Source organism: Lineus longissimus, chromosome 17 (genome assembly GCF_910592395.1).
Source record: "Lineus longissimus chromosome 17, tnLinLong1.2, whole genome shotgun sequence".
Classification (NCBI taxonomy): domain Eukaryota; kingdom Metazoa; phylum Nemertea; class Pilidiophora; order Heteronemertea; family Lineidae; genus Lineus; species Lineus longissimus.
This window is the reverse complement of record NC_088324.1, coordinates 15,811,638-15,824,413: the sequence shown is the minus strand read 5'-3', so window position 1 is coordinate 15,824,413 and position 12,776 is coordinate 15,811,638. Positions and strand designations below refer to the sequence as shown.

The 12,776-nt window shown below is 41.9% G+C and overlaps 1 protein-coding gene across 2 annotated transcripts; it reads right to left on the bottom strand.

Moving 5' to 3' along the window:
- Window positions 1-34: 34 nt before the first annotated feature.
- LOC135501574 (uncharacterized) lies at window positions 35-12,776 on the bottom strand. 2 transcript variants are annotated; one of them, XM_064793743.1, is made up of 10 exons: window positions 12,647-12,776; window positions 6,487-6,542; window positions 6,167-6,323; window positions 5,758-5,909; window positions 5,289-5,421; window positions 4,811-4,938; window positions 4,397-4,553; window positions 4,100-4,254; window positions 3,695-3,821; window positions 35-3,256 (listed from the first exon to the last, which is right to left on the bottom strand). In XM_064793743.1, exons 1-10 carry the CDS (start codon window positions 12,673-12,675, stop codon window positions 3,031-3,033), a joined length of 1,320 nt encoding a protein of 439 aa, XP_064649813.1. In that variant the 5' UTR covers window positions 12,676-12,776; the 3' UTR covers window positions 35-3,030. The 2 variants fall into 2 exon arrangements, with proteins under 2 accessions (XP_064649813.1, XP_064649814.1); XM_064793744.1 differs by lacking the exon at window positions 12,647-12,776 and adding an exon at window positions 11,955-12,014.

Genomic DNA, 12,776 nt, shown 5'->3' with positions numbered 1-12,776 from the left:
ACAAGAATATCTGAACAACACGTGAAGGTAGTAAACAGATATGATGGTTTAATGAAGACAACATTCAATACAGTGTAGAGAATACAACTGATTAAGAATAGCGCCAGGGGATCATAGGTTGTTTTGACATTTGACTCACTAAGGAGGACGAGATAGTCTTCAAATATGTACAAATATTGCCGACTACAAGGTGGAGATATTCCCCCTGTAACATCGATTACTACTTACAGTTTTCAAATCTTCGTGGTTTCCCCTTTGCTATAGATAGTCTAGTCTAGACCGAAAAGGTAGACGGCATAAACTAAGCCGTCATACACGTACACTGTCGAAGTTTGAAGAAAGAAGCTTTCGTCGATGACTGTTTACTGTTTTCTGACTACCTAGCCAGTATTACATGTAAATGTATGGGGCAAACACCCTCGATCAGGCAACGTTCCAACCAGAGAATTCGAAGTATCACTGAATCTATCTATCTACTCTGGGTGCCTTTTCAATGTTGTTTATCTCAAATGGTAAATACTAGACTATCGACTCTGTGGATCTATAAGCAGTGCGTCACAATCTCTTTAAAGGGTGCCAACCGTCTATGTGCTCGTTGTTCCTTGCTTTCTTTCTCCGCCGTACATCACACAACTTGAATCCATTCAAAACTACTGGCTGTATCAGAGTAACAGGCCTATGTGTCTATGTGCTTGTTGTTCCTTGCTGTCTTTCTCCGCCGTACATCACACAACTTGAATCCTTTCAAAACTACTCGCTGTATCAGAGTAGCAGACCTGCCATCTACTGTAAATTATCAGCTACTAATCGTTACATCACAAAATTATATATTGCATCTCTTTCTGGTATCTCTCATCAACTTTTGCCAAAACTTCATCAGTAACATCATGTGTCTGGTTTTTCATAACAGATTTTGTCACTAATGTCGGCGTTAGTTATCTCCTTCACTTAAGCCCTTAGACGTAACGTCAAGTTAAGTGAACGCCAGCGTTAGGGACAAAACCTGTTTCGACCAACCGGGCCCTGATACATTTTGTAGACCCACAACATAGTGTATGACAGTTTTCATCAATTTAACAACCTAATAGACTATCATTTTCCCAAGGTCAATGGCATCTCATTTGGTATAGATGTGACAACTCATCCAACGCAAAACAGATGACAACAACTATCACATATGACTATCATGAAAGTCGACACATAATCAACATAGCATAACAAGACCTGATTTCGAACTGTCCTGAGACATTGTGCACCCAGGACGGTAGACATTCACATACAACATCAATGTAGGCACAGGTAGGAACAAGAACAATCACTGATGACATATTCCACCAAAATACACCGGTTGTTGAGTCTGATGAGACAGGATGTGGTCGTTTTTGCCACAATAGGACTCATTGCTCATTGCGCATTGCTGAATAATTCTATTTTTTACAATAAAGCCGATCACAACTACCGTGCATGCAAAAAGGAACCTGTCATGTTGTCAAGTCTTAGTACAGTGGTGCAATCGTATAAACAATGAAGTTGTCTTCCAAGTAGTCGATAAGTACATGTATACACAAACACAGTCATATAATAAGACATAATTCGTTTTCATGAACACTGATAGGGTTGGTATGACAAAAACTAGTACATGTATCATGAAGGCCAATCATTCACCAAGCGTGGCCTCAAAATAAATAAATGAAATCTAATCTTCGACTGCCACCAAATCATTACTTCTTACGCTTTCGTTGTTGTGTACAAAATCATGATATCTTGTTGAAGCTTCTGTTTAGCGTGAGAGCATACAGACAGTACACTCAGACAATATAAAACAGCTATGAAATGATACTGTGAAATAACATGGACAACATATTATGGCACATTCTTTAGCATTGTCTTGAGTAGCCTATATATGGTTCACATAAAGATATAGGATTTGATCTCCTGTAAAACTACAAATAGTCTCCTCTATCAATTTACTCCAACTAAGAACAACACCAACTCTATGAACACTATAGAGGACAGCACGGCATGATAAAAGTTGATGATATTTATGGCACAGAGATGTCATGGTTGGAGCATGACGCTGCCATATTTGGAGCATGACGCTGCCATATTTGGAGCATGACGCTACCATATTTGGAGCATGACGTTGCCATATTTGGAGCATGACGCTGCCATATTTGGAGCATGACGCTGCCATATTTGGAGCATGACGCTGCCATATTTGGAGCATGACGCTGCCAGAAATAAGTCATGGTCATTGTTATTCGTACCTCTTTCCCTCATGTTACACTTTTGCGTATGTGACATCGGTACCAGATTTACCAAGACATGGCTCTTCTAGGAATGAATGGACATCTTTTTGTTCATTCTCCTGATCCCACTCTCGTCATATCATATCAAAATCGAATTCGAAATTGAATTCATGATGGTCAAATACCATTTCTTTAAGTTAACAAAGCTAAGGCAAACTGCGTCTGGCTCCAAGACCTTGCTTAATAATTGTGTCTTCACTTGCTGTAGGAGAACAGACGTTGGTCTTCTTATATCTATCATCATTAGTGCTAGCTCAAGATGATGGTTCTTCAGTTGAGCAAGGTCGAATCTTAAAGCTGTGTGGACTTTTGTTTGGCAAAGGGCAGTGCTCTCAAATATCTGCACTTTTGACCCAATGGCCAAGAACAGTTTCTCTCAAAAACCACGTGCCAAGAACAGTATTCTCAAAAACCTGCACTGTAGACCCACTGATTATTGCATACGGTTGCAGAGGTAGGATTCGTTATGACAGTAACTGTGCTGCTGCATGGTTTTGAAGATGCTCAGTCAGCTTGTACCAAGACATACAAGATTCGCTGTGATCCAGGTCATCTACGTAAACACTGTCAAATACGACTCCTCAAGGTTCTAAGTCCAACCAAATACAGCCCTCATAATTCCATCAAGAAGAACTATTATATGGAAGTCACTAGGACCTCATTTAAAACTCATTCTAGTTGTATCAAGCCCTACCCAACTGTAGAATCATCTCGTAGCTTATTACAATATAATTCGATGGACTGCGAATGGTATCAATATTGCTAATATGGAAGACAAGTAGAATCGTTCTGCTCCTCCGACTACTGCTCTGGGGTCGATTCCTAAAGGCTTACAGTCACAAATGTCTGGGAGTCGCATCTTCAGACTATCTTCAAGAGCATTGTAGATCGCCCTACTCGTCGTGTTGAACGATTCCCTGAGACAATCGGTGTTCGCTGCGTGTTTCCTAAAAGATACAAATATATTTACAAATTGTTGATTATTTTGATCGACCACATAACTCCCAAAACATTGTCAAATGGTAGCCTCTCGTATCATCTCATGACCCAAGTTGCTGTGGAGCAGCCAGGCTCTTGACAGGGTCAAGTATGTGAGAAACGCCGTCTCGTTCGTCGTATCATTCCCACAGACTATTGCTTAATGTGTAACAACACGGATCCTAACGGCATCCGGGAGCGTATCTGACGCGATCGATCTTTGTAGTACATTTAACATCAGACCCTAACGCTCTTAGCTGCAATATCTAAAAGCCAAACGGCTGAGGCGTCGAAACAACATTCTCGAATCTGCATAAAAGTGCTGATCAATAGTGTAAACTGTCGAACCAATGCCCTAAAGTTTGCTCCAATCAGAGTAACCGTTATCCGAGCCCAGCAGCCCTCACCTGCACACGGTGTCCTTCATATCTTTCTTGACGCGGTACTCGTCCTCAACGATGGCATGCATCTTACCCTGGCAAATGGTAAAAGCGTTCAAGCTGTCCATAAAGTTCTCCGTGTCGTTTTTGATTACTTGAAATAGAAATGGAAGGCAATTAAGGAGGTTTGCTGATAGGATTGTCCAAAGGTGTTTCATCGATTTAAAACCTTCAGATTGGTCATTACAAATATCACTTTTTAAATTAGAAGAAGTATTGACGAACCTTTAGCTTCTCCAATTATATACCGGCTGTGTGGCAACGAGAGTTTTGGTCATGGGCGAGGCAAGACATATTCTTGTTTCTTAAAACCATTACCAGCTAAGCTTACTGATTATCACAACGGAGTAGGTGACGAAGCAATGAACTTACATTCCGAAGTATTGCAAATGCGTTCTGCTGCCTTAATCATTCCATCTACGTTGATGAGTTTGAACTTGTTAAGCTTGGTGAGGTAGAAGCAATCTGGTTTGACGATACACTTCGTCAGTTCATGTGCAATATGGGAGGACTTCCCCGGTATTAGCCTAAAGTGAAAAAAAAGGATTCTGGTAAATCTATCTCTGACGATAGTTAAATTGTTACGAAATGAATTTGCTAAGGCAGGAGCATTTTAACCGTGTCATAAAATTGACCTCTAAGCCAATCCTCTCTCTAAAGTGTTCTTACTTGCACATCCACTCTATCTGATCCATGTGATCCGCTCCGAAGAGTAGGTTGCTCTGTACTGTTGCTTCGTTCACTTCTTTCCCCATGAAGCTCACGCACCGAGTCGCTTTACACTTGTAGGACCCGCTCCAGGCCTTCATGTCATCAGGGTGTCTCACTGTAAGCAAACAGACTCAGTCATTTTTGTTCCGAATACCACTTTGAGCACTGAATTTTTGAGGTGTCAGGAATAACAGTATCGCTTTATTGTTGAATCCATTTGTGCACTTGCTACAGCCGTATTGGCTAGTGTCTCAAAACGATGCAAACAGTATGAGATTCCTAGCATCTGGCATCTATCTTTGACAAGCAGGCCAAAGGTTAACGGTTCCGTTATTCGAATGCCATGACGATGATGATAACGATGGACCTTACCATTAGCATTGCAGTCACATGCAGGAAGTTGTAGTTTGGACATTTCTTTATACAGATCAAGCGCATCTTTTTCACACTTCGGATTCATCGCGGCCGTTTCCGCACAATAAACAATGGCCCTGAACCATCTGCAATATGAATTCATTTAATAATCAAAATGGTTTGCAGTGTCCAGTGCAATCGGGGCGGAAATTTTAGAATTTTTTTTTTTTTTAATGCTTCTAATATTTTCTGATTACGGCAGCGAAACGGCCCGATCTTGGCCAAACGTTGGCCCAGAATATCGCCTGAACCTTGGCTGAAGTCTTGCAAAGAAACAAATTCCTGTCGATACTGTGGCACGATACTGGCAATTCATGGAACATTCCTACTTGGATAGAAACGACCTGACGATGTGGATATTTTCAATTCATCCCAATTCTGTCTTGCTGACAGAGTGGCAAGCAGAATTCCAACACAAAATCATTTTGATACTCACGTGCATTTGTTTTGCACTTCTGTTTTAGGAGTAGTAGCATTTTTCACCCTATCGTCGTAGTATTGTTTTCGACATTTGGCCATCGAATCTGTATTTTCCTTCGAATTGAGACATTCAGTGAGACTTTGTAAAGCTATAAATAGAACAAAAACAAAATTATAGTTGTTCAACAAAATATGTACCTCGACTTTCTCATAAACATTCCTAGTATTCATATATCAAGTTCTTGGCTTTTGAGAGAATGACCTTCCAAACTTCCAAACTCAACATCCTAAAAAATGTACTTGTACTAAGGGCAAGTGCAGACGTCGGTCGAAAATTTCAGATTCTCTTCGAAGTTCCCGATCCCCGCAGTGAAGCCATCGCACCAGTCACATCCCTTCGTCGGTCAAATCGTAGTTCCCAAACAGGAACACGTAGATCGCAGAATTGCTTCCTCAAAGCTTCGTACCTTGGGCCCTCTACTCACCGTTTCGTCGTTCCATGTCGCACATGTATAAAAATGTCTCATTCAGCCCAGTAATGTCAAAGGAATCGAGTACTTTAAGTCGGTCCTTGTATATACAATATTTCACTGCATTCTCCACTCTCGACATGCCATCTTCAATACTATCGGTAGAACTGAAAAAGTAGGATGACAGTTTTCAAATAGGATTCCAATTAAAGCAAAGAGTTGAGTAGTTTGAGGGGGACCCGAACCAGGGCCACTGATACAGGACTACGACCTGACAAACATGGCCTCGAGATTGCGGTGATATTCAGTAATCAGTGCAAAAGAAGTGTATAATGCTCACCAGTTTAGGACGTATCCCGAGTACGTTTACATAATACTTAATGAGAGCTGATGTCAGCAGATCAAATATTACAGTTTGACTTACTTGCAAAGTTTATCTAATTCTTCAAACTTCTTTCCCTCAACCAGTTTTCCATTGAAAAGCTCCTCTGGTGTATGTAGAAGGTTCTTCGCTCCCCTGGCTAGATTTCGACCTGGCTCGGTTTTCGGACAGGGGCCGTAACCCTCGACAGCAGCAAACACTGCAAAGGATAAAATCAAGAATTTTAACAATACCTTGTTTCGCTACCTCTCTGACCTTATTCAGGCTGAACTTAGGCCCCTACGTGCTGGGATACTGGGAGTATTCAAACCGTCGCTTTTGTTGGATGCCATTTTCGAATCGTCTATCTAAAGAGTACTTACTGAGGAATCCACAGGAGAGTAGCAGTACGCCTAATTGATTGGTCACCATCTTGAACCTGTAATGCATGAATAAGAACACATGATACCAACTTACCAATACAGTGGAACGCCGGTCAACGACCAACCCGGTAACGCGACCGACCAAGAATCGCCGGTCCCGAGTGGTTTCCTCTCTAATTACCATAACAAGGCCCCCAGTAACACGACCACCCCGGTACCCAGACCACGAACACTGGATTGGGCGGCCCCAATGACCAAATTCACCGCTCTAACCCGACCACAGGGCGTAATCGCCGGAAAAGACGAATGCTGCCATGATTTCTGTAAAGAAATTGATTGTTTGGTGCGCATCTACTCGAGGGTGTGTATGGATGCTTAACGACATCATTGTGCTGATCAATACACTTGAGGCTTCGACTGATGTATGGCGAGCACCACATAGCTTTGGACTTTGATTTCGTTGATTGGTTTCTTCTTGGCAGTGGTAACGCTACGGATTGCACATTCATCCAACTGTTGTTATGAACATGATGTGTAGTCGACAACATTAGCCGGTCCGTCGTACGCGAACATGACTGCCAATGTTTGCTCTTGTTAACTCCCACATCGTACATCGTATGTGAAAGTAATTATGAGTGACAATTCTCTCCCAGCGCAAACCCAGTGCATTAGCTCTGTAGCTTTCATGGTCGAGATTCCGTTAATCATGCTCATCAGAGAGAAGAGGCGAGATGGCTTGGTGGTGACTCTACTACGGAACTGTACCCACGATTCACCCAACACTATTATGATACGTGTGGGTAACGGCTCATTGGATATTCTCTGTTGTTTGAAAACTGTTCGTCGATATTTAGCACAGCTGGTTTTGCGATTTTGGGATCGCCCGTGTGGGTTTTGTCAAGCCTTCTTACTACCACATTCTGAATTGTCTGGGCATTTCTATCAGGTTCGTAGTCCAATGACGAGATAGTAGAGGATTTCGGTTTTCATTGGGCATTGGTCGAGTGGCGGGCATACAATCAGGTTGCTGGAGATATCCAGCCAGTGCTCGTTCATCAAGAAGTCAGCACTTCCTTCCATCAAATAAAAACGATGTCGGAGAACATCACAAAACTACTGTAAAAAATATATTGGCACGTATCATTTGCTCTATGCTGTACATGTGAGAAATGTTATGTCGTAAACATGGGAAATAAGAGTTGATAGGCAACCATTGATTACTTCTGACGTTGCCTATTATCAACGGACAACTCTATCAGCCGTCCCTGGATACGCTTGGTGCTTCAGTATTCGGTTGGAAATGTAGACCATAATATTCTAGATGAAACTGGGATACAGTAGATTCAGTTGAATCAGGCACTGGCGTTGCTATCTTAAATGCGCTGTTCGAGCATCCAGAATCCTTCCGCAGAATCCCGCCCCAGAATCCACCCCACACCAAAGAAATGAGCTGTGCATCTTTGAAGTGAGTGCTGACAAACTTCTCTTTATAGAGACGTGACTATAAAGAATCATTTTGTATGCATGTGTAGATGATCCTAGTTATGTGTTTGAAGACATATCAGAGCTGTGGTAATAGTATTAACTTCGTCACTCGAAGCACCATCGTAGAGTCAAGGCCGCAATTACATGTACTTCGACTAACACGCACCCTCCCCTGATACGATCTAGCATGATTATCGTACAGTATTCAAATCATCATCACTGGCCCTGACTCTATGCCAACCTTGTGATCAGCTCGTGATAGATATGCCACAGCCCTGCAATTAGACTGAAAAGCAGCAAGGGTCCCTGGGGGTATCTTTCCAATATATCATTCTGGTGGCAATCAGTATCTGCGACTGAAAATGCTCTAACGATATCTACCCTTACTAGCATGTAGATACGTACATGTTGACTGTCTTGATTACGCCCATTTTCGACCATCTATTTCACTATGAGGAATGGTTGTAGTAATCAACTTATTTCCTGTGCCACGAGAAGGCCAATACTATTATTTAGTGGCGTTTGCTATGTCCTTTCGCTTGTTAATATGTTTGAAGGGCACCTTGGGAGGCAGTGACCATAGGAAGTTCCTGGTCAATAACATTCAAGGTGCCAGTGGCCTTGTGAATCCAATCGATGTGTAGGAGATCGATAGGCTAACTTATTCTCACTCCATCATGAATGACAGTCCTCGCGGCATTGTCGGCCCAGATATTTGTCTCGTTCCACGAATTAGGGCAGTTCCCATGTGATTTACTGATGAGAAAGTGACAGCTTCCTTGAAGAACTGAAAGATTTGATGTTCTCTTCCGATAGTTGATTGTCTAGCCATTCAAGGCTGGGGATTGTTCAGCCATTCATACCAAAATCATCAGTAAAAATATTTCCTGTATCCTTGACATACCAAATGGTGTTATGCCTCAGCTGAATGCCGAAAACAGCGACCTTCCTCGCTGCTCCCTACTTTGACGATCTCTTCAGGTTCAGTGCCCTCAGGGAAGAAGAGCACGGGGATTCGGATGTTGATAGCCAAAGTACCTCCTGGTGAATCAGCAACTCGTCCTCATCTTTCTAATATCATCGCTATAGAGAGTGAATGCCCCAAATGCTCAAAACACGCCTTTCATGCTGATGGCTGTTTTGTTCAGTAACCTAAGGAAGGACGTGGACATATTGAGGTCAGAGGCTTTCCTCTGAGGAGGAAGATGAAATACTTGTGAGCAATAAATACTTGATCGATTAACTGTCTAGTCTGTGGCTCTATACTGCTCGTCTATTTTGGTAAAGGCAATTAATGTAAAAGATGTCGGTAGTTGGACGCCAGTGGTTTGTATAATCAGTGTTGCCATAACACTAGTTGTTCACTGAGGACAGCTACTGAGGACCGCCAAGGCATGGTGAGCACAAATCGTTTTCTATCTCTATGCTAATGGTAACATTCGTTGGCTTACTCAAACGCTGCACCAATGTCAGATGGACCACATACACCACAGGTGACACACACAGATGAAAATTTAGTTATAGTCGAATGATGTAATTGAATTGCGAGCGGCATCTCCAAGCTCATCGTCTAATTATCGAATTATGGTAATATCTGCCCTAGTGGTAATAATGGCTATAAACTGAAACATCATCAAAACATCAGATCAGCAGATTTGTCCAGCGCAGTTGTTAGTGTTCACCCTAACAATAGCGGGTTCGAGACGGGCCAGTGATCACCGTTCGACTGGGATTATAGACGTAATTTGATCATAATTGGTCTAACTATTCCCGCACAATAGTAGCAGGGTAATGATGACTCAATTACCGATCATTGACTGAGACTTGTACAACTTCAATAATCAGAACCTAAGCAACATGGGCTCTTACTGAAGTTGCTAGTCCACTGCAAACAAACAACAACATTTACACTCAATTCCAGCAAGTTAAGATTAAGCCAGCAGTGAAACCCACCACCCTGCGTTGAAGTACTGGTATGGTGCTCTACCGACTGAGCTGCGAGTCGGGCTGCGTGTATGGCCAAACGTACAGAAACACTGAAAATAAGTCCACTGATATTCATTGTTTACAAACCATGGTATCTGGTTATTCTTGCTTGCCAAGATCTATACGGACATGATAGAGGAGGCTGCTATGATATTGACCTCCCGGGACACGAGCTACAATACTGGTAATCAATCACAGAATTTATTGCTGATAGATCACTTCTATGGTCCAGATTCTCCATCAAAATTAATAAGTCGACACTAGGATAAGAATCAGAACACCCAAGTTATCAGCACCAGGAGAAATTAATTCGCTCATCCTCAATTTTCAGTTTAACAGAACTAGTGCTTTCGATTGTTGGGTTGACATTAATCTAATTTGGGTAAAATCTATATGCATTAATCTACCCTAACACATCTCTCGTAGACAGTGTAAATCAGTGTATGACTCATGTGCATTAATCTACCCTAACACATGTCTCGTAGACAGTGTAAATCAGTGCATGACTGATGTGCATTAATCTACCCTAACACATCTCTCGTAGACAGTGTAAATCTGTGTATGACTGATGTGCATTAATCTACCCTAACACATGTCTCGTAGACAGTGTAAATCAGTGTATGACTGATGTGCATTAATCTACCCTAACACATCTCTCGTAGACAGTGTAAATCAGTGTATGACTGATGTGCAAGATGCACTGTTCTAACCACTGATTGTTGGCCCGATTGACAAGGCAAGAGACAACCAATGGAAAACATTCCTTCTTTGTGGCATGGCCACTGACATGGCAGAGCTCCATGGCATTCGGAATCAAGGCAGAGATGTAAAAAGGGCCCGGATGTTCGCAATTTGTGTTTAGATCCTGTTTCTGGGTACTTATTGTCAACTACGGTTGTTCATTATTCATATGGTGTTTATAAGTAAGCATATGAGCGTGAAAGGATCATCATCAAATTGATTTTCCTGCCAAGAGAACGCGGCTACCCATTCGTCGCTGAGGTCACTTCATTAAAAGATAGCAGCCAAGATGAAAGCGAATCCGCATTTCATTTGGTTCAGTCTATTGATCTGTGTCTTGTTGTTGTGTTGGCCATAGGAGATACTTCATTATTCTACACAATTGTAGATTCTCTCTGGGCAATTGAGTCGGGTACATGTTTGTTGTGCAGTGCATAGATATCTGGCTCATTGTTAGTCATTGCTACGGAATGCTAATAACATTCTTGTTTCTCGAGGCATTTAATTTTTTCAGCTCTCTCGTTTTGTTCATTTACAAGTGACCACGACTAAATGACTTTACCATGTTGTGGCTTGGAATTCGTTAGTATACATCAATCAGCTTCGATAATGCTGTACCATGATCAGAGTGTGATCTCATGATCTAATGCCATCACGGCGGTCGAGACATTGCAGAGCAACTTTTCACCGTACCTCAGTGACTTACGGCGCGCACTTCTTGTCATACAGTATTTCAAATTCCTGCCCAGTCAGGCCCACACTTCATTACTTAGGAAATTCTTTGATCTTTATAGTAGCTGGGAGACAATATATCGCAGCTGCATCTACCCACAATAACACATCATTCAATGCTGCTGACATGACAGAGATAGGAAGTTCACCGGCAGGCACATGATATAACCATGCCTTACATTTTATTTTCCCGCCAGCATGTCGAGCATGTAATGAGCCCGTCTAATTGGCATCTCGTGGCGATGTTACACTTATTATACCAACAATCGCAGAACGTATTACTTCCTTTTGACAAAAACATGATTTTGCATGTTATCACTGTGTCATTAACCTAGTAACAAACCTATTAGTCGATTAGTTCTCGAAATGAAGTGTATCGGTTATCTCCGATTGTATTGTTCGAGCCTTTGGAACCCATAAAACATAAACATGTAAAAAAGAAGCATATCAATTATCAAATACCCACTTTCCGATCTACATTAAAAATGGCGGTTGGCTGGCTCTGGAATGAATGAGACACCTACCGGAAAGTAACGGGAGTACGTTATCATATCATACCCTTCAGAAGTGTTCAAGTGATATTCGCGTAGATTGTATATCTCGTGTGGTAAAACTGGCCGCCACATGAGAAAGAAACACTAGCTATTCCGGGAAATAAGAGTTGAAACGAATTAATAATGTAAAGCGGCACGGTTTTGCAACATGCTGCATCACATGCTCTCCACCAGTGACTCATACAATATAACTATATATGCACTCAACTGTTGTTTTTTACTGCTATCAATTTTGCAGCAGTTACCCGTTATTACGATCACGATATTGTTGACTGAGTCAGAGGCATGTGCGATTTTCACCAAAAATGGTCAAGTGGGAAATGTGTACATGTGTATCTGTAATATGGTAATTTGTATTGATGGACAGTACCCAACCCAACTTTCACTTTTATATGTCGTATTAACATCACTGCTGATGTTTTATGATAGCTAGTGCTAGAACGTACTGCCATGATTGTACTGTACGTAGCAATGCTGATACTGGTGACGGAAAGCAATGTCAAGGACTGGGAGTGGTGATCCAACCCAATGCTGAATGAGCCGCATTCACACGATATGCTGGTGTCAATAAACGGTAGAGTGAAAGGAACCTGATCATGCGTGAACCCAACAGGAAGAGAAAAACAGTTACCACAGAACATCGAAGATGAAATCATACCAACCTTCTGAGATTGTACAGGATAGTAGCCATTATGGACGAACCTGGTAGCTGCACGTAGCAGGCCTTAGCTATCGAGACTAGTCTACTCCGTTGCCAAGGTGATATGCACCATCCCCACGCTATTGAACGCT

Coding starts and splice junctions, on each gene's coding strand:
- LOC135501574 (XM_064793743.1), bottom strand. CDS start 12,675: ATGGCTACTATCCTGTACAATCTCAGAAG. Junction 6,543..12,646: donor ATCCTGTACAATCTCAGAAG/GTTGGTATGATT, acceptor CATGCATTACAG/GTTCAAGATGGTGACCAATC. Junction 5,910..6,166: donor GAATTAGATAAACTTTGCAA/GTAAGTCAAACT, acceptor CTACTTTTTCAG/TTCTACCGATAGTATTGAAG.